Raw genomic sequence first — 24,314 nt, 5'->3', positions numbered from 1 at the left:
TCCTCCTCCCCCATTTTACCAAGGCCGGTAAAGGGACTCGTCCAACTCATTACCAGAGCCCAGGTTCGTGCTTCTTGAGCCTTGCTTCTTAATTACAGTGTGGCCTGTGCGGAGCTAGAAGTAAGCCTCCAGGTGATGATGCCTATTGGGCCGGGGGGAGTGTCTTACAGGGCAGGAATGGCTGAAAAGCAGAAATACTTCAGGGCTTGATGAGAATGAAGTTCACTACAAGGATTTCATTTAGAAGCCCTAGTTTATTTCTGTTTAACAAATAAAAACACTGCCTACTGAAAAATATCTGAATTTTAAGTTTCCTCATAAATCAACTCTTTTAACTGAATGATTTAACTCAAGAATCATACTGGCTCAATTCATCAGCCAATATTATACGAAACTAACTGCAAAAGATGGAAATAGAGCTAAGAGATGGGAACATAAAAAAGGAAATTGTAAGTAGGCCTAATCCATTTCAGTCCAAACTGACAGCTTCCTTAAAAGAAGTTTTAAAGTTTAGCAGTAAGAAGTGAACCTGTGAGAAATGAAATTATAAGAAATAATCATATCATTCAGCTTGCAAATATGGCATTTAAACTTGTCATTGAACCAAATACAGCATTTCTGCTAATAAAGACTTACTGGGTTAGTTTTGTTTCTTTGAATTGGAGCTGGTTTTGAATAACATATTTGAAGATAAATGGCCTTTAAGCTCAAGAATTTTAAATTTGCTTTTTATTTTTAAATTTGCTTTTTAAACTAGTATTTTTATTGTTTTAGTTTTAACAATCTCTACTACATAGTTGACTGTATTGCAAACAACTATAGGACGAAAAAATTCAGTTTTTTACTTTTGAGGGAGTCATTTAACAACCTTACTTTTCCTTTTATGAAAGACTAATTACACAATCTTTTCTTTTATAGTGTTTTATGATGTTCAGGAGAAAGCTTCCTTATTTTAAAATAAGGAAGAAAGACCAAAAAAAGTGAATGATTCTCTTCTCTTAGTATGTTTGTAAATAAGATCATTTATTTTATGTATGTTTAGCTCACACTGTATAGAGCCTTTTAAATTAAGATTATTTGAGATTAGAAATTCATCAGCCCAGTATTTTATAGGAGGAGAGGATGGACTGGTTTGATCTTAATGAGTATGGTTCTTTATTGAGTGTTAAAAGTGCATATAAAGTGTTTAAGTTAGGTATTCATTATATTTTTGCTTTGACTAACTATACTAACTATTAAAAGCAGTGGGTATGGTTTTTTAATAGGTTCAAGACATAGTGGCAGTGTGAAATTGATCAACCTTTATTTTACCCCTTAATTAACAATTTCGTTGAGGAGAGCCTAACGAAATCTAAAAAAAGACCCTTCTCTTCACAGGTGAATTAATTTTTTAAAAAGCTAACCTGGGGTAGTTACAAGGGTGTCTTTATAATAGTTCACTAAATTAGTTTTCTAAGAAACTTTCCTAGGAGATTCTGTTACATACTCAAATTTGGGCAACCCAAGATTTCTAACATCTGATTTTTTTCTTTCCATCACTAATATCCTATTTTCTGTCTTTGCCTCAGGTGGCTTAAATTAATCTTCTTTAGTCTTTCCTGGGGAGAGGTAGGCAGGGGGAAGAGATTTAGTTTGCTCTTCTTTGAATCTTTTACATATAAAATTTCATAAGCTCTATTATTTTCTAAAATTTACTAAATGGAATTGTATACAGGCATAATTATTTTTCTGAAAAAACCCTCATAATTGCATTTATGTGTTGGGAAAATAAAAATAGTGCTGCTTTTTACCAAAACAGTAATTCTTAAAAGATGTTTTCCAGGGGTTTTTTTGTTTTGGTTTAGTTTGGTTTTCTAAATATATAAGTAAATAAAAACATGTTCATTGAAAAAAAAGTATCTTTAGATATTTTTTTCATTTTCTTAGTGAAGTATCACTCATCTGTGCTTCTTAATGTCATAGGATATACAACAGGACCTCTTTCTTAAATACACCAAAGGACTGTAATTATTGTAATAGGGTATATTACTGTGTAACCTGGGGTTAGACCCTAACTTCTCAGGTTGTAAAATTATATTTTCATAAAGGCTTACTGATCACTTGTAAAGAATGTAAAATATTGTTAAATATAACCACTTTATGGTCCTAGAGAAGGAGTTTGTTAAAACCAAAGTAAGCTAATTAAAATTACTTGCATCTGTGATTCTGTTGCCCCACCCATCCTCTTCTTGTCAAATTCATAGAGACAGAAAGTAGAAAGGTTTGCCAGGGGCTGCTGCTAAGGGGAAATGAAAAATTATAGCTTACTGGGTACAGAGTTACAGTCTTTCAAGATGAAAAATGTTCGATGGATGGATGGTATTAATGGTTGCACACAATGTGGGTGTACTCAGTGCCACTGAACTGCCCATGTAAAAATGGTTAAAACTGTAAATTTTTTAATGTATTTTACCACAATTAGTTAAATAATTTAAAATAATTATGTTTTGCTATAGGCATGGCTATAACAGCAGTGTCACCACCTGATACAGGTTACTAAAAGGACCTAACTTGAAATTCTCATTAATGATTATATACTCCTTTCCCTTCTTAAAATGACTAGATTATTCGATATAGAAAACTAAGTGACTAACAAATCCCCTCACCAAATTTTTGGTGAATGGATGAAAAATACTGTGCATTTTTAAAATCACTGGTAAAAAATGAATCATCTCTCAGGTTTGTAGAGCTGCCTGAGTTATTTTGGGCATGTCAGTTTACCTTTGAAAGCCTCACTTCTCTATAAAATAAACATATTAGCTAAGAATATCAAAATCCCTTGCAGCTCTGACAATCTTATTCTATTTATTTATTTATGGCTGAGTTGGGTCTTTGTTGCTGCACGCGGGTTTTCTCTAGTTGCAGTGAGCGGGGGCTACTCTTCGTTGTAGGGGCATGGGCTTCTCACTGAGGTGAGTTCTCTTGTTGCAGAGCACGAGCTCTAGGCGCCCAAGCTTCAGGAGTTGTGGCTTGCGGGCTCTTGAGCACAGACTGAGTAGTTGTGGCACACGGGCTTAGTTGCTCCACGGCATGTGGTATCTTCCCAGACCAGGGCTCGAAGCTGTGTCCCCTGCATTGGCAGGCGGATTCTTAACCACTGCGCCACCAGGGAAGTCCGACAATCTTATTCTTAAAGCTAAGTTATGTTATTCCAAACCACTCTTTAGAAAACTAAGTATATAAAACAGTTTTTCGGGCTTCCCTTGTGGCGCAGTGGTTGCGAGTCCGCTTGCCGATGCAGGGGACGCAGGTTTGTGCCCTGGTTTGGGAATATCCCACATGCCGCGGAGCGGCTGGGCCCGTGAGCCATGGTCGCTGAGCCTGCGCGTCCTGAGCCTGTGCTCCACAACGGGAGAGACCACAACAGTCAGAGGCCCGTATACAGCCAAAAAAAACACAAAAAACAGTTTCTCTCCTTTATTTTAATGGACCATCTTGATTTGCAAAAGAGAAAATAAATATATATAGATGCATAGGATAGTCTCTAAGAATAATTCATAAATCAACATTTATTAACTTTAGAATTATAGAAGGAGACTCTATAATTTTTCAAAAGCTTTGTGTGCATCTTTCTCCTGTGTATACAGCTAGAGTATTTTTCTCTTTACTTTCTTATGCCCTTAGCAAAAATCGTAAAATTCTAACAACATTTAAGTGCCTACTATTCACCAGGCACTATTCCAAGAGCTACTGAACAAAACAAAACAAAGTCCTTGTCTCTGCTGTCATGGAATTTTTTTTTTTTTTTTTTTGGCCGTGCCACAAGACATGTGGGATCTTAGTTCCCAGACCAGGGATTGAACCCGTGCACCGTGAAGTGGAAGCACAGAGTCTTAACCACTGGTTTACCAGGGAAGTCCCAAACTTATATTCTAATGGTAGGGAACAGACAGTAAGCAAGTATATGTCAGTTGGTAATAAGTGCAAAAAAAAGAAAAGAAAAGAAAACTGAGTGAACTGATGAGGATGATTATAATTTTTGTGACTTTCTGTTTGAATTTAAAAAATCCCCCCAAAAAAAAACTAGAAAAGGAAGAAGGAGGAAGGGAGGGGAAAATGAAGCATCATAGATAGACAGGGAGTAAGGAAGGATTAGAGGGGATTGCCCTTTCAGATAGAATGCTCAGAGAAAGTTTCTCTGATCAGACAACAGATGGGCAGAAACTTGAAGGAAATGAAGCCCTATAGATATCTAGGAGAAGAGTGTCCCAATTTGTGGGCATAACAAGGGGGATGCCCTTAAATAGGAGCTTGCTTTACAAGCTGGCGGCAAAGAGACCAGGTGTGGCTAGAGTGAAGTAAGCAAGAGAGTGGTGGGAAATGACACCTGAGAAAGAGCTAAGAGCCAGATGATGTAACTAGATGAGTAAGCAAGTGAGAGAAATGGAGGGAAATGACCTTGGAGAGCTAAGGGTCATGGGGGACCTTGTAGGCCATGGTAAGAATTTAGGCTTTTATTCTGAGTAAGAGGGGAGACAATGGAGCATTTTGAACAGGGGTGTGATATCCAATTTAGATGTTTTGAAAAGATCATTCTAGCTGCTGCGTGTTAAACAGACTACCAGGAGATAAGAGTGTATGCAAAGAGATTAGACGGGAGGTTTAACAATGAAGGTTAGTGTTGATAGTGACTTGCACTAGGCCTAGGGCAGTAGAGGTGGAGAGGTAACAAGTGGTTAGATTAGAGATATATTTCAAATAAGGGAGCCTACAGATTTGCTGATTGATCAGATGTGGAGTGTGAAAGAGAGAAAGGAAGGTTGCAGCACAAGCAACTGAAAGAATGGAGTTATTTATAAGATGGGAAAGACTAGAGGGAGAGTAGATTGAAGGGAGTGCTTTGGATGTGTTAAGTTTGAAATGGCTATTTGACATCCAAGTAAATATATCAGGTAGACAGCTAGATATGAGAGTTGACAAGTTTGAGTATATTAACCAAGCAAAATATGCTACAATAAATTCTAAAGAATTGTCTACCTTTTCATTCTACAGGATACTCTGCACCTTGCTCTGTTCACCCCACCTATACCTGTCCTTTATATATCTGTTTTCCAGTTTGCAAACTCCCATTCTTTTCCCCTGAGAATTGTTTCTCAAACAACTAGGGACACAAGCACTTAAAGGTGAAAAAGAGTAACTGAATGCCGTATACTATGTGCTATTAGAAAATACTCATTTTATTTTACTCTCTGATTGAAAGAAAAGTTAGCTAACAAGCTTCTTTAGTTCATTGGTTTAGTTTAGTTTAGTTGGTTTAGGTTTAGTTCATTGAGTTTTAAATATTCAGTATCTTTCTCTTTATTTCGGTAGAGAAAAAGGCAGTTTCCAGCACAGCACCTGAATAAACAAAGTATTTTTAGATCTAAGAGATTACTGCTTTTCTGGGCAAACCTTCTCATCCATGCCAAAGTATAAAATAGACCCTCCTTTTTGGAGAGCAATTTGGCAATATCTGGTAAAATGGAAGATGCTGATATGACCTAGAAATTCCACTTCTAGGTATATTGCCTTAAGAAACTCTTGATATGTGCACAAAAATATAGCTATGTTTGTTATAGCTTTGTTTATAATAGTGGAAAATTGGAGCAACCTAAGTATTTTTCAACAGGAAAATGGTTAAATAAACCATGGCATATTCAAGCAATGGAACACTATAAACTGATAAAATGAATGACGTAGGACTATGTTTATTAATGTGGATAAAAATCACAGTGTTGAGTGAATAAGGAAGGCTGGACAAGAGATATATGTTTTTTTATTTCACACTTCTCAAAAAGGAAGATCATCCTATCTTAACAGAAACTTCCATGTGTGAGACAGTACATAAAATGGTTTTTACCTATATTAGTTAATTTAATTCTCACAGCAGCCTTGTGAAATAAATGTTATCCTATTTTGCATTTATACATTCAAAAAATATTTATATAATATTTGTCAGACACTGTTCCAAGTACTGCAGATACGGCAGTTAATTAAACTAATTTCCTGTTCTCATAGAGCTTTTATTCTAGTGAGGGGAGACAGATAATTTTTAAATATACAAACAATTATATATCAGGTGGTAATGTAGGCTATGAAGAAAAATAAAGCAGAGTAGCAGGATAGAGGGTAATAAGGATTGCTATTTTAGATAACATAAACTAAGACTCACAAGTTGAAGAAACAAACTTATAGAGGTAAAGAAACCTGCTGAAAGTCACTCAACGTAAAATTTGGAGCTAGGATTTAAACTTAAATCAATCTAATTCCAGAGGCTCCTATCTGTCATTTACACTCTAGGAAAATATATTAATTACATAATAGCACCTGAAATCAGCAACACTGTAAGGAAAAAAGTTTGTAAAGAATAGAGAGCAGGATTTCCCTGGTGGCGCAGTGGTTGAGAGTCCGCCTGCCGATGCAGGAGACACGGGTTCGTGCCCCGGTCCAGGAAGATCCCACATGCCGCAGAGTGGCTAGGCCCGTGAACCATGGTCGCTGAGCCTGCGCGTCTGGAGCCTGTGCTCCGCGACGGGAGAGGCCACAACAGTGAGAGGCCCGCATACTGCAAAAAAAAAAAAAAAAAAAAAAAAAAATAGAGCTGTGTAGATAGGTTGGATGCTTTGAACAAACACACACCTTCATAAAGTATTAATTGGAAATCAGGGAATAAGATTCAGAAAGTGAGAAAAGAGTTAAGAAATCAAAGCAAGCAAGCACCATTTTGATTTTGCCTTAAGCCTTGAGAGCAGCTTGAGTGGCACTGAAAATCATTTTGAGTGCTATTTATTGGAAGTAGGTTGTGGTTGCCAGTGTGAGTGTTAAGAAATTAAGGAGTGAGAGTATTAATGAATTTGTTAAGAACATGAATTGGAGTCAGATAGCCTCGGTACCCAACATTTATTTAACAGTTGTTTGGCACAAGCCACTTAACATTTTTTGTTGTTTTTGTTTGTTTGTTTGTTTGTTTGCCTCAGAATAGAGTCTATTTGAGATTTTTTTCCCAGGACTTAACCTTTCAAAGTCTTTTCTTTTCCCTTTGGGCTATGTTAACTAAGTTCACTTCTCAGTCACTTTTTTTATTTTCAAATATCAGAATAACCATATCTTCTATTAGTAGATAAATTGATCATCATCTACACTGCCTGGTTCACATTTCACTTCTACTGCCATCCCCTGCCATTTATTTAATAGCAAAAATGTTTGAATGCTTACTGTGGAGATAAAGACCAACCAGATGAGAAAAGCAAAACCTATTCATTCTGAGCTCACTATAGCAAGGGAGTCAGCCACCATCACTTGCATTTTGGCAGTGACTCAAAGGCAGGCAGAGGAGTGGGAAAGCTTTGTAGTGGAAAAAAAAGGGAAGGCTGCTGGTATGTCCTGACTGGACACTGTTGGCATGAGGAAGCTGAATGCAAGATAACTAGAAGGGAGGCATCCTATGTGACTGTTTAGGGGTGCATATTTGGCTTTCTCTGGTGGGTTCTAAGTTGGAAGCAGGGATAAAAGTTAGGGAAGCTCTAAGTTATTAATCAAGTCTTGGCCATTTTGGACCCATTGTAACCGAAATTATTGTTTGGCTTCTCAGATTGTCACTAGAGGTAGCAGTCTGACTTCCTGAGATTCTGACTTATGAGACTGGCTTCCTGGGCTGTTTATTGGATCAACAGATAAGGGATTGGCTTCCTGGGCAAGTTGCTGCATGTTGTGGGTCAGAGTTCTGTTTTTATATACGGTCTGGCCATTGTCTCTTAGTGTATTCAGTTTCTCACTACTTTGCATCATTCACAATTATTTTGAGTTAAAATCTTTACCATAATGTTAATGTCTTCTTAAAGTGCTTAATTTAGTATTATTTCCTACAGGAAGACCTTAGCAAGATGAAATTTTTATTTTATTTTTTCTGGTACTGACATAATATTGCTTTTCACTTTCAGTGGTTACCAGTGACTCAGGAACTGAGCTTCCAAAAATTTATCGAACAATCTGATTTACTAGAGGAACTTAAATATGACTTCAATGAAAAAGCTGAATTGAGACACACTGAGACACATAAGCCTTTTGTCTTTAACTATTATAAAAATGTCCTGGAGAGGAATAGCAAGCGCTACCAGGCCCTTGGCCATTTGCTCGAACAATACATTTATGAACTTTTGGAAAAAGTGTGCAAATTACAAAAAGTATATATCCCACCAGAGGCTGATAAGGAACAAAGAAGCTTCTTTTTCATGAGTGAGAGAGCATTAACAAATCATCATTCTGCTCTTCTTGTCCTTCTTCAAGACCGTGGGGTCTTTAGAGCTGGTCAGTGGAGTCAGCAGGCAGTAATACATCATGGTCTCCAACATGGAAGTCAGATACCATGTATTCAAATGGCATTGCAGGCACATTATGATGTAATTGTGCTAAACCCCAATGACAATTTTGTGGACCTACAGACAGAAAAAGAGTGGAAAGGCCTTTTAACACAAAATGAGTCCCCTTCCAGAAAAATGGTTCAGACTGAGAGCTTTTTATCTCTCCAGCAGTCTCTCCAATGTATTCCAAAAAGATGCAGCAACACTCCTGAAGAACATATGGCTTATATTTGGGATTACTTCATTTCAAAGGCTGAAGGCAAGGATGTTGCCTTCCTTGTACATGGTTATGGAGGCTTGGTTTTTATGGACTTGCTTGTTCGTAGAAAGTGGGAAGTAATGAGCAAAGTATATGCTGTTGCACTTATTGACTCTGAACATCATGTAGGACACCAGCTGGGGAGTGACATCCAGTTATTAGCATGGATAAAGCACCACTGCCGTGAATGGGTGACAAGTCCAAAGCCTTTGGATAAACCTGAAGCTACTGTTTTGAAAAAGGAGTTTCCCATGGTTTCTGCTGGTACAGAAAAACACAACTTAGCCCCTTCCTCTAGCCTTCAGTCAATTTTTAAATACTTTAGAAAAGCTTTGAAAGCCAAAGCAGCTATTAATTTCTCTCGAGTGCCCATAGTAACTAGAAGCTCCACAAAAAGAAAGCAAAGTGCTTAAGTTACTTTTTTGCCATCTAAGATTGTTCTGTCCCACTGAAACTTTGCTAATGTAGATGCTAGAAGAAAAAGAATACTTCCAACTCATAGGCAGTATGTTCTGGCTTGACATTTGATTTGTTAACTTTTTTTAAAAGTGAGTATATTCTCTTCAGTAGCCTACTGATGAACCAGGAAGTCAGTCAGTACTATCATTAATATTTTACAGTATTAGTCAAATTAAGAGTAGTCTAGTTAGAGGATCTTCTTTTGAAAAGATTTCTCAGTTTCATAGAAGGACACCAAAACTGTAGTTGATAGAAATTAAAGACTAAGTCAATCTTTGACTTCTGCATTATTAATGCTGTATTAAAAATATAAGTGAACATAAAAATTAAACATCATAAGCAACTCCATTCTTTGTATGTTTGTGAGTTTTTTTGTTTAAGTTTGTTGATCTCGTGTGTGTGTTTACTCATACCTTCAGCTAATATTTGAGTGTCTACTATGTACTAGTCAATACTAGTGTTGGGCACACTGGCAAACAAGGCCAACGTTGCCTTTAACCTTATTTGGAGTTCACAATGAACAACAAATTGCAAGTGTGAAGAGTGTTAAGAAATAAAGGGTGTCATGGAACATCTAGCATGAGAGCTAATAGCCTTGGGGTTCAGGGAATACTCCCTGAGAAAATGATGCCTAGTTTGAAGTTATCTGAAAAAAACGAAGTCATAGGCAAAGGAATCACATGTGCAAAAGTCCTGAGGCAGGAGGAACAAGTCCAGTTCAGCTGGAACTAAAAGATTATGGGGAGTAGTGTTAAAGAAAAAATTATTCATGACATGCATTAAAGACAGTAAGGAAGATTTATTTAAAAGGGATTGTTGCAATGGGGGTTTTATAGTAGGGGAGAGAGATTGGGCTCAACTCCAAACACAAGGACAAGGGTGGGGCGGGGCGGTTATAGCCAAGTAGCAGGGTGAGGGTCAGTGAATGGAAAACTACTAAGTAAAAACATTAGGGATAATAGATATTCTTGCTAGACTGACTCAACAGGATTCTTACTGAAGGCGGCCAGGGGTGGTAAGATATTGACAGTGGAGGATGAGGAATTTTATCAGATATAATAGAGGACGTTCAGATACCAAAGGTGAGATTTTCACTAACTGACTCAGCAGAATTCCTACTAAAACTGGACTAAGCAGACCAAGGTCAGAGCCCAATGTCAGAGCCTAGTCAAGAGGAGGGCTCAGAGGAGCCAGACTCTGATTTGGTAAAGGAGAGAGGTTTTGTCAGTAGCTGCAAAGTTAAGTTAGAGAAATAAACAGGCAGCTTACTCAAGGCTGCAATGTCCATGTTAAGAATTTTTACTTTAGGACTTCCCTGGTGGCACAGTGGTTAAGAATCTGCCTGCCAATGCAGGGCACACGGCTTCAAGCCCTGGTCTGGGAAGATCCCACATGCCGTGGAGCAACTATGCCCATGTGCCACAACTACTGAGCCTGCCCTCTAGAGCCCACAAGCCACAACTACTGAGCCCGCATGCCACAACTACTGAAGCCCATGTGCCTAGAGCCCGTGCTCCACAACAGGAGAAGCCACAGCAATAAGAAGCCCACGCACCACAATGAAGAGTAGCCCCCGCTCACCGCAACTACAGAAAGCCCATGCAGCAACGAAGACCCAACACAGCCAAAAATAAATAAATTTAAAAAGAATTTTTTTTTACTTTATTCTAATGACAATGGAAGCCATTGGATTGTTTTAGACAGGAGAATATTATCAGATTTACATTTTATAAAGAATATCCCGATTGCAGTTTAGAGAATAGAAGGAGAACAAGCTTGGAAGCCAGGAGACCAAAATAATCTTGGCAGTAGTTTGAGAAATGCTTAATACTTTTTTTCAATTGAAGCGTAGTTGATTTACAGCATTGTGTTAGTATTAGGTATACAGTAAAATGATTCAGTTTTTTTGAGGATTATATTCCATCATAGGTTATTACAAGATATTGAATATAATTCCCTGTGCTATATACAATAAATCCTTGTTTCATCTCTATTTATGTATAATATTGAGTTGGCCAAGAAGTTTGATTGGGCTTTTCCATAACATCTTATAGATGTTACATTTGAAAAACTGACTCTGCCATATCTAATAGGACAAATTTTTCTGTACATAGCTCTTTCTAGTGTCTTCCTAGTGTTCTTATTCCTAGTTTTGGGGTTTTTGTTTTTTGTTTTTTGTCTGCTCCGTGCAGCATGCGGGATCTTAGTTCCCCAACCGGGGTTTAAACCTGTGCCCCCTGCAGTGGAAGCGTGGATTCTCAACCACTGGACCGCCAGGGAAGTCCCTCCTAGTGTTTTTTTAACGTAGTATACACTATAATTCCTGTTATGGACTGAATGTTTGTGTCCCCGCCAAAATTCATGGTGAAATCTTAATCCCCAATGTGATGGTATTAGGAGGTGAGGTGTTTGGGAGGTGATTAGGTCATGAGGGTAGAGCCCTCACGAATGCGATTAGTACTTTTATGAAAGAAACCCCAGAAAACTCCCTTCTACAATGTGAGACACAGTGAGAACACAGCCATCTATGAAGCAGGAAGCAGGCCTTCACCAGACACTGAATCTTCTGGTGCCTCGATCATGGACTTCCCAGTGTCTAGAACTGTGAGAAATAAATATTTGTTGTCTAAGCCTCCCAGTCTATGATACTCTGTTATAGCAGCCCGAACAGACTAGGACAATTCCTTAACAGCATAGACATAATATCTCAAATTTCTCTTTCTGCACCATGTCTTGAGTGGCATAATGAAAAAAAATAAAAGGCACTGAATGTAAATCAGGATATGCAGATTTTAAATGACCCCCAGGGGGAATCCCCTGGCAGTCTATTGGTTAGGACTTGGCGCTTTCACTGCCTCAGGCCTGGGATCAATCCCTGGTCGAGGAACTAAGATCCCGAAAGCCATGAGGTGCAGCCAAAAATTAAAAATAAATAAATAAATAAATGACTCCTAGCATTGGATAAACCAGTTACTCTCTCCCAGCCTGCATTTCCCATTGTGTAAATAAGATGAGCTTTAGAAGTCTCTACCAACACAGATAGTCTATCTAGAATGTATTTAATGCACTTACCGTGAAAAGCACCAAAAAAGTAAAAAACAAAAAAAAGTGTTGCCATAAAAACTATTTTGTCTTATATTTAACTAACTGAACGTTGATGTTTCTCATAACCCCCAATTTACTATTTAATGTGGTAGTCAGGTGTATTAGTTATCTGTTGCTACATATTAGATTACCCCCAAAACTTGGTGACTTAAAACAACAAACATTTATTATCTCACAGCTTCTGTTGGTCAGGAATTCAGGAGCGATTACCTGGGTGATTCTGGTTCAGGATCCCTCAGAAGAGCACTCAAGACTGTCTGAAGGGCTTTCCTGGTGGCACAGTGGTTGAGAATCCACCTGCCAATGCAGGGGACACGGGTTTGAGCCCTAGGTCCAGGAAGATCCCACATGCCGCAGAGCAAGTAAGCCCATGCGCCACAACTACTGAGCCCGCATGCTACAACTACTGAAGCCCACCGCAATGAGAAGCCCACGCACCGCAATGAAGAGTGATGCCGGCTCGCCACAACTAGAGAAAGCCCACGCGCAGCAATGAAGACCCAACGTGGCCATAAATAAATAAATAAATACATTTATTTTTTAAAAAAAGACTGACTGAAGCTGCAGTGATCTAAAGTTGGGCTGGCTGTTGGTAGGAGGCCTCAGTAACTCGCTATATGGACTTCTTCCATAGGCTGCTTCTATTAAAAAATTAACCTGACACTTGTTAAAATGGTAAGGAAGACTTTACTCAAGACTATTGCAGTTAGGGACATTGCAGTAGGGAAGAGAGATCAGGCTCAACTCCAAAACAATAAAGATAGCTAGGAATTTATAGCCAAGAAGCAGAGTGGGGATATCAGTGGATGGAAAACTAAGAGGAGACCTCAAGGGTAGAGAGATTCTTGCTAAAGGCAGGACAAGGGCTTAGATATGAAGAGTGAGGAGTGAGAAACTTGATAAGATATCAAGGTTGGGGGATGACTTAGCAGAATTCTTGCTAAGATTGACCTATGCAATCTCACAGAAGGTCAAGGTCAAGGACTAATCCCAGGAAAGGGCTCAGAAGAGCCTAACTAAAGTCTGGTCAAGGACAGTCTTTGTCACTTGAATGTCCTCACAACATGGCAGCCAGTTTCCCACAGGATGAATCATCCAGGTGAATAAGCAAGCCAGAAACTACACCGCCTTTTATGACCTACTCTCTGAAATTGCATACTGGTCTACTTTTTTCCTACTTCTTGGACATGAGTCACTAAGTTCAAGGGAAGAGGAATTAGACTCCACCTCATGAGAGAGTGTCAAAGAATTTGGAGACATATTTTAGACTATCACATCAGAAATGATGCCAAATGAAATAACGGTATAGCAGCTCAACTCAATTGTTGCTTATAAGATTATCTTGGTCTGGGAGCATTTTTATCCTATTTTAAAGTTTTTCTTGTTTTGGTAAACAGCTGTGTATTTAGAAACTGGTTTCCTCTTTCTCTGCAAGACATCAGAATTTTTGCCACAAATACTTGTGTTGAAAATAAAGTTTATTTTAATTTTCTCTCCTAGGGTCACCCTAAACTATTCCCTTACTCTGACTTCCGATGTTGCTCTATTTTTGCAGCTTGAAGTCAAAAAAGGATATCTCCAGATTTTTGGCTATAAGCTGCAGACCAGAGATGTGTCCTGATAGAGAAAAGACTGATAAGGGAGGACTGCAGGAAAATCCTAAGACTTTCTGACATCAGTATGTGATAACTTTTTCCCTTCTTGTGGAAAATAGAGGTAATAGGCTATGATCATTGTAAGCGAAGTACATCAAGATTTGTGTGTCACTTCCCAATACCAGACTAAACATATTAAATTTTAACAAAGAAAAAAAGAACATATTGTGAATTTGCTGTGGGAAGTCTCTGTTAAAGAAGACAGCAAGAAATTCTCTTACTTCCTTTTCAATGCTTCTTCAAAAGCAGCAGTTCTCTAACTTTAAAGTACATCAGGATAACCTGGAGGTCTTAAAGACTGCTAGGTATCACTGCCAAAGTTTCTGATTCAGTAGAAGTGGTAGGTGGGGCCCCAAAATTTGCCTTTTAACTAGTTCCTAGGTGATACTGATGCTGCTGGTCTGAGGATCACACTTTGTGAACCACTGTTAGGAAGATTAGGGGTGGCCAGGGAGGTAATAACGTTAAGTCTATCTCATGTGAGGTAAAAGTTATGATGGATTATCATCTGGATTATCATCTGGACCAAAGTTCCTCCCCTGAGGAAAGCAACAAAAGGGGTTTGTTGACTGAATTCATGTTTTACGGTCCCAAAGATCCAAGTGCACTGACACATTTGTCTTTCCCTCCTGTAGGAAAGGAAGTGGTGTGTCTCACTTACCTTTCAAGAACAATACTTTCCGTTTCTACCACATAATTTAAGGGCAAATACAAATTAACAGTAAGAGGTGTAATTCTCCTCGTTGAAAATAAAGGAAGGCATTTCTCCCCCTCTCCCTTTTCTTTCAGAATTTCTTTCTTCATCGTTTTCAAATGTATGTAAATATTTATAATGGCTAAATTATAATGGCTAAATAAGCCTCCTGCCAATCTCACCACTCAGGAATGGTTTCTTCAAGAACCTGGAAGCCATTTTTATATATATATAATATAATTTTTTCAGGGCTACTGATTTTTTATTTTTTTTAATTTTATTTATTTTTGGCTGCGTTGGGTCTTCATTGCTGCACGAGGGCTTTTCTTTAGTTGCAGCGAGCGGGGGCTACTCTTTGTTGCAGTGCATGGGCTTGTCATTGCGGTGGCTTCTCTTGTTGCAGAGCACAGGCCCTAGGCACATGGACTTCAGTAGTTGTGGCATGCGGGCTCAGTAGTTGTGGCTCACAGACTCTAGAGCACAGGCTCAGTAGTTGTGGCGCACGGGCTTAGTTGCTCCGCGGCATGTGGGAATCTTCTCGGACTAGGGCTCAAACCCGTGTCCCCTGCATTGGCAGGCAGATTCTTAAACACTGCACCACCAGGGAAGCCCAGAAGCCATTTTTCTGAAATGCAGAGATCAAGGAAGATAGCTCCCCTATCTCACAGTTCTTGTGAGAGGGCACGAGCCTAACTCTGGTGGACGCCTTTCTCCAGTTAGCAAAACTATGTCCTGTCAGAAAGATGACGTTTGTTTTTTCTCTGGATAAAGCCAATTAACTAACAAAAGTGACCTCCCCAATTACCATGGTAAAGTTAGGATGAACTATGCATGAAAAATATGCTCTCAGGTTCTCTTACTTGAGGACTATTTATTGTTTACTTTGAAAACACATATGTGATGGGGTGTATCTGGCTATATAAGGGGATGAGATTCCCCTTTCTGTCTTCACAATCTCTTCTGCAGATTGCCTGTGATGCCCACCACATTCTGGTTTAATGTTTGTTCAAAAATAAGTGTTTTCTTTCTCTACTACCTTTGTGGAGAGGATTTCTGAGTTGGGAGAGATCTTGTTTTTAGTTGTATTTCCCAAATAATACATCCCAGTTCCTAAATCATAGAACAATTCGATAATAGAAGACACCACCTTCAGGCTGAGAGAGGAGTGGCCAAGGTATTGCATAGCGATGAATTTTGCAAGGCATGAAAGGACAGAAAATTCTTTTGTTTGGATTCTGGCTTTCAAATGTCCTAAAACTTTCATCTCATTAATTTTTTTTTTTTTTTTTTTTTTTTGCTGTACGCGGGCACTCACTGTTGTGGCCTCTCCCATCGTGGAGCACAGGCTCCGGACACGCAGGCTCAGCGGCCGTGGCTCACGGGCCCAGCCGCTCCGCAGCATATGGGATCTTCCTGGACCGGGGCACGAACCCATATCCCCTGCATCAGCAGGCGGACTCTCAACCACTGCGCCACCAGGGAAGCCCTCATTAAATTTTTAAAAATCAAAATAGTGTCCGGCCCAGAAAGGAGAGGCCTCCCTAATTTTAGCAAACCATAGGACAGATATGCCTACACCAAAAGGAAAAGAGAAACTTCAAACGCTACTAAATACCGAGTACAAAATTGAGTTTTGAAGCAAAAACAATACCATAATTACACCCTGACTGTGATTCCTAGATGATCTCTCATGACCCACCTCCCTGTACTCCTGCCACACACTCTTGTGGTCATGGCCTGAATCTTGGCATTACCACAACATTCACAAAAGCAGATGATAGCTGACTCTTCTGCAATGTCCTATCAGTTCAGTTTGCTTACTCAATTACACCTACTAACCTGTTTCTCATCTCCTTTGAAACCTCTGGCCAGTTGTGTATTTACTTTCTATCAGTCTCTCATCCCATGTTCTATCATTACTGTACTGGCCTCTCATTATGCACCTGAGGCTCTGTAGACCACTCGTGCAGCAACTCTGATGCCAATATCTTTAACAACTTTACCCCATTTCCCTTCTATAAACTTAATTGTACCTGGACCTCTTAGCACTTAGCAGTGTTGGCAAAATGGGGGGAGGGATCATATAAGATAGACTGATATCACTATAAATTCATGACCCCCAAACTGAATTAGACCATAAACACTGCCTAACAACATGACTGTCATTCCCTAGTCAGCTCACACTTCATTCTTTCTTTTTTTAATTGTGATTTTAAGAAACACATAAGTTTACCATATTAACAATTTTTAAGCTCAGTAGTGTTAAGTATATTCGTGCTGTTGTGCAACAGATTTCCAGAACTTTTTCACCTTGCAAAACTGAAACTTTTATACCCACTAAAAAACCCCTTGTTTTCACCACCACCCTCCAAGCCCCTGGTAAACACAATTCTACTTTCTGCTTCTATTGTTGACACAAATAATCAACAATCAAACTATAATAAGGAATAGAAAAGAGTTTTATTAGAACCAAACTGAGGACTATAGCCTGGGAGGCAGCCTCTTAGCAGCTCCAAGGATCTGCTCCATTGAAGCATGGTTTTCAGCAGTTTCAAACCTTATTATTAAAACAAAGAACATACATCAAACATGACAGGGGTACATTCCTTCAAGGTTTCAAAAGAGACAGATTAGTATGTATTCAATGAGACAGCATAATCCTGGTGTCTGGGAAGGGAAGCTTATCTTCAAGAAAGTGTTAATGGATGCCACAGGAAGAGAGCTATTTATCCTTATCTTCGAAGAGGACATTCTTTATCTTAATGGTTAAAGTAGATGTGCTGTATAAGTGTTTGACAGGCCATAAGGCAGGCTGTGTTTTAGTTCACACGAAGTTCAGGCAGAACCACGTATAAGCCAGAATGACTTCCTTATACAGCAATATGTGAAAAACTTCTCCATCACTGAGTGTGTCACATTCACTCTTCGTAACAATTTCAAACCTTCTCCCATTCTTTGCTCTCCAGAGATTCTCAGCAGACTACCTCTTTCACAGAAATGAGAACTCTCAAATTACAAGTGCCATATCTACAAACTGGCTTCCATCCCCACCTAAGTTTCTTCCCTTCTTCCTGTTACAAAGGAAGTGGTATTTCCTCCTCCTATCCAAGACCAGTTCCCTCCATCTGTCCTCTGAACCCCATCTCTTTCAATCTTCTGAGGAAGTTCACCCTTCTCATCCTTTCTTTCCTTATTCCCTTGCTAACAATCCTATCAGCTGGTCAAGTCTCTCCCAGGCACAGTAAAAATAACAAAAATTTCTTGGACACCACACCGGAGGCTGAGCCTACCGAATATAGCCTCTGCCAAGATTCATAAAAACGTTTAACCTTGATGACTCCATTTTCTCATATTCCACTCATTCCTTACCCACTCTCACCTGGCTTCAGCCCCCAAACCTCACAATGTGGTCTCAATGGTCTTTGTATTGCTACTGTCAGTGCATGTTTTTCAGCCTGCGTTGCACGACAGTGCTGCTTTCCAGGCCGGAAGGCTTGCCCCTTTGGCGTGACATCATATGGCAGCGCCGGAAGGAGGGGGCGGGATTTCCGGCTGCGGGTCTCGGGTCAACGACGGATACTGTGTAGAGTGATAAGTAAGCTGGGGGTCGGGTGCAGCGCGGATCCCTGGGCAGCATTTCCCGGCAGAATCCTGTGTTCTCTGGGGTTCCTTGTGGTTTGCACCGGCGGGAGCCACTGTCTTTGCACTCCTGGTACGGGCGGGTTTCTTGTCTCCCAGTGTGTGTGGTGAGGTGGGAGGACGCGGGAGACCTAACATACTCATACTGGAGCTTGTGCGCTAAGAAGGCCCACAGGTAAGAGGAAGCCCAGTGATTTAATAAACTAGAAGTACAATACCTGGGACGAGAGCAGTGTTTCCCAAAATGATATCCTTGTTCCCCTTTTAAATATTTGGGGGTTTTGTTTCTTTGATACTCTAAAAATATTTACCAGTTACAAAGACAAAACTCAAAAGACTTTTTCCGAAATCAGTGTTTCTCGTATTGGGGCTGAGAACTCTCGGTTAAATATTTCCAGGAGTCTAAAGGAAATTGTATTTTCTTTAAAAGGTGTCTGAACTTGCTTTAAATGTGAGAAGCATTGACCCGGAGTATTTAATCGAAAAATACTTGAATGATAAATGTGAACTATATACTGCCGAACATTGGGTTCGATGTTACTATAAATACAGTCCTTGTCCTGACAGAGTTTACCACATAGTGGGGCTAATAAGTAGCCAGGCAATTACAATGCAGTGTTACAAGCAGTATGGTGCAGAAGTACAGGGTGCTAAAAGAACTAATAGAAACACTTGATCTAAAGTTTGAGGTAACAGATAGCTAGATATGTAGCTGAAGAGGTAAGCAAATGGTGATTTTGTGAAAAAACTTTATAAGCCATATATATAAGTTTAGACTTTAACCTGGCAGCAGTGAGTTTAAAAATACACATTGAGGATGATGTGAGTGTATTGATCAGATCTGCAGTAGCTCCAAATGGTTTAGAGATGAGGGAGAGCAAACCTGGAGGCTAGGAGATACAATTAAGAAAATGAGGTTGAGGGAATTCCCTGGCGGCCCAGTGGTTGGGACTCCGTGCTCTCACTGCAGAGGGCCCGGGTTCCATCACTGGTCGGGGAATTAAGATCCTGCAAGCTGCGCAGCGCAGCCCCCCGCCTCCAAAAGAAAAAAAAGATAAGAAAATGAGGTTGAAGAGAAGTGACTGGATTAGAGAAGTATTTAGAAAGTAAATGAATATAACTCAAATTAGGAATGGAGGGTGTGAGAGGGGACAGTTATGAAATGACTCCCAGTTTCTGCCTTCAGCAAATGGATGGATAGTAAGTGTCCCTCCCTGAAATAACGCAGAAGGAGAAGCAGATTGGGAAGGGAAGAGAGACAGATTTCAGTTTGTTGCATTTGAGGTGTCATCTGATACATGGTGATCAAAGTCAAGGAGGTAGATCAGAGTTCATAGGGAAAATGTTTAGATTGAAAAAAGGGCTAAGGACAGAACTCAGAAGCACATCCAACTTGTGTGTGTTGGGGGTGTGGGGGGAATGGATCTGAGCATCATTGCACAGGTCAGAGACCCAGGAGCATGCAGCGTCATTAAATGAAGCCAAGGGAAGAAGAAACTTTTCAAGTATTTTAGTTGCATTTTGTGAAAAGTTGAATTCCTTTTTTTGCTTCAAGTCTAGCACTAGTTTCACATCTTTAAGTATCTTCATTGTTTTGTGGACATCCAGACCTTTAGGATAAAATTGTGGAGCTTATATATATTTGCCCTAATTTTGGATATTTTGTTTGGCAATAACATTATTTGCTGTAAAGTCTAAATTGGAGAAGGGAGATTGTATGTATGTATGTATGTATGTATGTATGTATGTATTGCGGTACACGGGCCTCTCACTGTTGTGGCCTCTCCCGTTGCGGAGCACAGGCTCCGGACGCACAGGCCCAGCGGCCATGGCTCACGGGCCCGGCCGCTTCGCGGCATGTGGGATCTTCCCGGACCGGGGCACGAACCCGTGTCCCCTGCATCGGCAAGCGGACTCTCAACCACTGCGCCACCAGGGAAGCCCTATTTTTTTTTTTTTAAATCAGTAGATCTCTCCATATTTCTGTTTTGAAAGCATATAAGAGCATTGGTACAGCAGCTGCTAAGTGCTTTTTACTAGTTGCCATTTTCTGTAACTTTTCTGCCCTTTGGCTTCATGTATTGCTTGTTAAGGATCTTGTGTTTGGGTCTGTATCTGGGCTTAGTAGAAAGTGGAGAAGAATACAGCACCATAATCTCAGCCATATAGTGGTACATAACTTTGTTATCCGGTAACATTGATCTTCTGGGTCCCTAGATACAAATCTGAAAAGGATCTTCAGGGTATCCTTTTGCCTAAAACAGTAGTGAAGTTCATATCTAAAATAAGAACCCAAATAAGTTTTGAACTTTTTGCCTAGTGAATGATCACAGGCTCTAGGGCACAGGAGTCTAAGAAAAATTAATGGTGCAAAAATAAGTTGGACTAAGATTCCACTTTATGTTTCAGAAATCAATTGCATTTTGGTATCTCAAATTTATACTTGCACAGTTATGTGAGAGGTTTTTAACTTTTCATTACATTTTTTTTTATAGGGCTTTTCTTACAGGCCTGTTTTCCTCAAAATGAGTGTCAGCATCACCTTAAGACCTTTTGCCAGAGTTTTGGTGCCATTTACCCTCCATAGGAAGAGAAAGGTTTTATATTCAACAACTCTGCAGAGATACACGTCTTCCAAAATACCAGCTGTGTCCTATCCTAATAAGGAGAGTACATCACCTCCTGAAGAGCTGGAGTTGGATAAGTGGAAAATTACAATGAAATCTAGTGTGCAAGAAGAGGGTGTTTCAACAGTCTCAAGTAGCAAGGATGAAGATCCTCTAGCTGCCACCAGGGAATTAATTGAGATGTGGAGATTGCTTCGCAGAGAAGTACCAGAACACATCAGTGAAGAAGAGCTCAAAACCGTTATGGAATGTGTTTCTAAATCGTCAAAAAGAAAATATTTAAAATATTTATATGTTAAGGAAAAAATGAAAAAAGCCAAGCAAATAAAAAAGGAAATGAAAATAGCAGCAAAAGAACAAGTAAAAAAAGATCAGCTACCAGAAACCACTAAGGAAGATAAACAGCAAAACTTTCTGTTTCTGCGACTTTGGGATAGGAATATGGACATTGCAATGGGCTGGAAGGGTGCCCAGGCCATGCAGTTTGGACAACCTTTGGTTTTTGACATGGCTTATGACGACTATATGAAACCAAAAGAACTGCAGAATGCTGTTTCCCAACTTTTAGAAAGTGAAGGATGGAACAGAAGAAATGTTGATCCTTTCCATATTTATTTCTGCAGTCTTAAAACAGGTGGTGCCTACTATAGAGAGTTAGTTAAACGTTATGGAGAAAAGTGGAACAAATTGCTTTTAACAGCAACAGAAAAGTCTCATGTAGATTTATTTCCAAAGGACAGTATTATATATTTAACTTCAGATTCTCCCAACGTTATGACTACTTTCAAGCATGACAAAATTTATGTAGTGGGATCTTTCGTTGATAAGAATATGCAGCCCGGCACATCCCTAGCCAAAGCAAAACGGCTGAAGCTGGCAACAGAATGCCTTCCATTAGATAAATATTTGCAGTGGGACACTGGCACCAAAAATCTCACCTTAGATCAAATGATACGTATTTTGTTATGTCTGAAAAACACTGGTAGTTGGGAAGAGGCTCTGAAGTTTGTTCCTAGGAGAAAACATACTGGTTATCTGGATATTTCTCAGCATTCTCAAGAGTTTTTCAACAGAATGAAGTCAAAGACTTTTAATTCATTTCCAAGAGGCTCTGTAGATAGACACAGAAAAGGTAGCTTGAATGAGAATATTTGATAGCTTAAAAAGTAAATGGATTAGGATTACAGTTTGTTTTTTTTTCCCCAAAATCAGCTGAAATTTTTAGGAAGCCTCTGCTGAAGTAGCACAGGTAGTACTCACACTCCTGTTTCTTTCTCTTTTTTTTTTTTGAATTTTATTTTATTTTTTATACAGCAGGTTCTTATTAGTTATCCATTTTATACATATTAGTGTATAAATGTCAATCCCAATCTCCCAATTCATCCCACCACCACCACTTAGGAATACAGTTCTGTTAGTCTGTTTCATCCTGAATGGAATTCACTTGCTCTTTCTTTTAAAGGTTGTCTTTCCAAACTAACAAGTATTATCTTTCTCCAATTAAATATCTGTAAAACTTTGGAAATATATTTTGTTTACTGTAAAAAGAAACAATCTTAGAAAGTAAAAAGAGTTGTCCATGTTTGTTTGAGCCCAGTAAAATAATTGTACCATTGGTGTGGCTTTTTATGACTACTTTTGAGTCTCAGGCTGCATTTTCCTTCTTAAATGTTCTTTTAGCCATGTCAACAACTACCCTTTCATCGAAAATTGATGAAACTTAAGGTGGTGGTTCATTTATTTAACATTTGGTACAGTGCTGGGCATGTCATAGGCACTAATGTATATCATTTAACTGAGTCTTGGTTAAACAAAAAGTTAAGACATCCCTTGGCATGTCATGAGATTGGGCTGTATAATGAAAAATGGGTTCGTGGGGTAATGAAGAATGGGTTCGTGGGGATAAAGCTCATTTCTTGTCCTCTTAGAAGAAAAGGGTTTATTTGAAGAGTGTTCCTACAGTACTTCCCTGTTGTAGTGTAGATGGCTTTTCTTTTCAAGGAGATACTTCCTTTTTTCCAGCCATGTGATTTGAATGGAAGCTGCCATATTTTTACAGACCTTGCTCCCCTGGCCACAACTGATTATCTCAAAAAAGACACCTCACTCAGGGCTTCCCTGGTGGCGCAGTTGTTAAGAATCCACCTGCCAATGCAGGGGACACGGGTTCAAGCCCTGGTCCGGGAAGATCCCACATGCTGCAGAGCAACTAAGCCCATGCACCACAACTACTGGGCCTGCGCTCTAGAGCCTGCAAGCCACAGCTACTGAAGCCCGTGTGCCTAGAGCCCATGCTCCTCAACAAGAGAAGCCACCGCAATGAGAAGCCCATGCACCGCAATGAAGAGTAGCCCCCGCTCTCTGCAACTAGAGAAACTGCATGCAGCAACAAAGACCCAATGCAGCCAAAAATAATAAAATTTTAAAAAAAACTCAAGCTTTGAGATGGGCATCTGACTTTGACAGGCCAGTTAGAATCCTTTTACAGGATTTTTGGACTTCTCAAGATAGCCTGTGTTAATTCCTTTCTAGTGGTGAACTTTGAGAGGTAGGAAGCTCTAGTGGCCATGCCCTTTTCTGTGAAGGAAGCCAGGCATACAGAAATGAACTTAGGAACCATATTCATTGTAGACTTCTTACACCGTTAAAATGTTTGAAAACATGGGAAATAGAAATGTATGGCCAAATGTTTCTACCTGGTTTCTGAATTGGGCGTTAGCATGAATGAGGTATGCTATCCAATACATTTCTTAAAGCAGGACTCAAATCTTTTACCAAATACTAAGTACCTACTCTGTGCCAAATAGTTACTATGTAGTTTACATGAATTTAAACAACTAAGTTCAGGTACTATCATTAACACCTTTTTTTATAGATAAGGGAAATTTACTCAAAATAATTGAGCCTCTAAGTATTGTCTCAGAATTCAAAAGGTCTGACTTTAACCTATAAATTATGCCCTCTATAATAAGGCGAGTACAAAATGCAATGGAAAGACACGAGATGCCTAACCTAAACTCAGGGGATCTGGAGAGGCCTTGAAAAGGTGATATGTAAACTTAGAATTGATAAGAAGTGCATTATGAATGAATTTCAACTCTTAAGACCCTACTGAGTAGCAAGGTGCTAATACTTGAACTGCTTGAGATACATGGAAAGTAAAATAGCTAGTGGTTAAGAAAAAGGGATTAGGATTGCCTGACAGGATTGGCACTAGAGGAAGGCAAACAAGGCTCCTAGTGCACCTCACGAGTCTCCTGTGTCCCAGCCCTGCTCTCTGGGTTCCAGCTCCACCCTTATGGGTTCTGACATTGCCTAGATTGATTAATCTCTTGAAATTTCAGTTTTCCTCATCTATAAAAAGGAGATTAGAAATGGTTCTTGACTCATATAAAACTTAATATGGTGTCTGTCTGGCACATAAGTGCTAAGTAAATATAATTAATTCAGACTATACATTCAAAATGTATAGAATTTCTAATACGGTATATTCAAGTT

General features: G+C 39.4%; 2 protein-coding genes across 2 annotated transcripts; both read left to right on the top strand.

The window, feature by feature from the left end:
- Nucleotides 1-407: 407 nt before the first annotated feature.
- Nucleotides 408-9,050, top strand: LOC307053416 (putative protein ARB2BP; the record flags this gene model as incomplete). The annotated part of the gene is made up of 2 exons (XM_079704803.1): nucleotides 408-497; nucleotides 7,959-9,050. The coding sequence occupies 2 exons, from the start codon at nucleotides 408-410 to the stop codon at nucleotides 9,048-9,050; spliced, it is 1,182 nt and encodes a 393-aa protein (XP_079560929.1).
- Nucleotides 9,051-18,182: 9,132 nt separating this feature from the next.
- TRMT10C (tRNA methyltransferase 10C, mitochondrial RNase P subunit) lies at nucleotides 18,183-21,957 on the top strand (the record flags this gene model as incomplete). The annotated part of the gene is given in 3 exon segments (XM_079704883.1): nucleotides 18,183-18,262; nucleotides 20,685-21,932; nucleotides 21,934-21,957. Coding segments are annotated over 2 exon segments (1,242 nt in total). The 5' UTR covers nucleotides 18,183-18,262; nucleotides 20,685-20,714.
- Between the last annotated feature and the right edge of the window lie 2,357 nt (nucleotides 21,958-24,314).

Source organism: Hyperoodon ampullatus (assembly GCF_949752795.1).
Source record: "Hyperoodon ampullatus genome assembly, chromosome: 5".
Lineage (NCBI taxonomy): Eukaryota > Metazoa > Chordata > Mammalia > Artiodactyla > Ziphiidae > Hyperoodon > Hyperoodon ampullatus.
The sequence above is the reverse complement of the archived record's forward strand: the minus strand, read 5'-3'. Positions and strand labels throughout refer to the sequence as shown.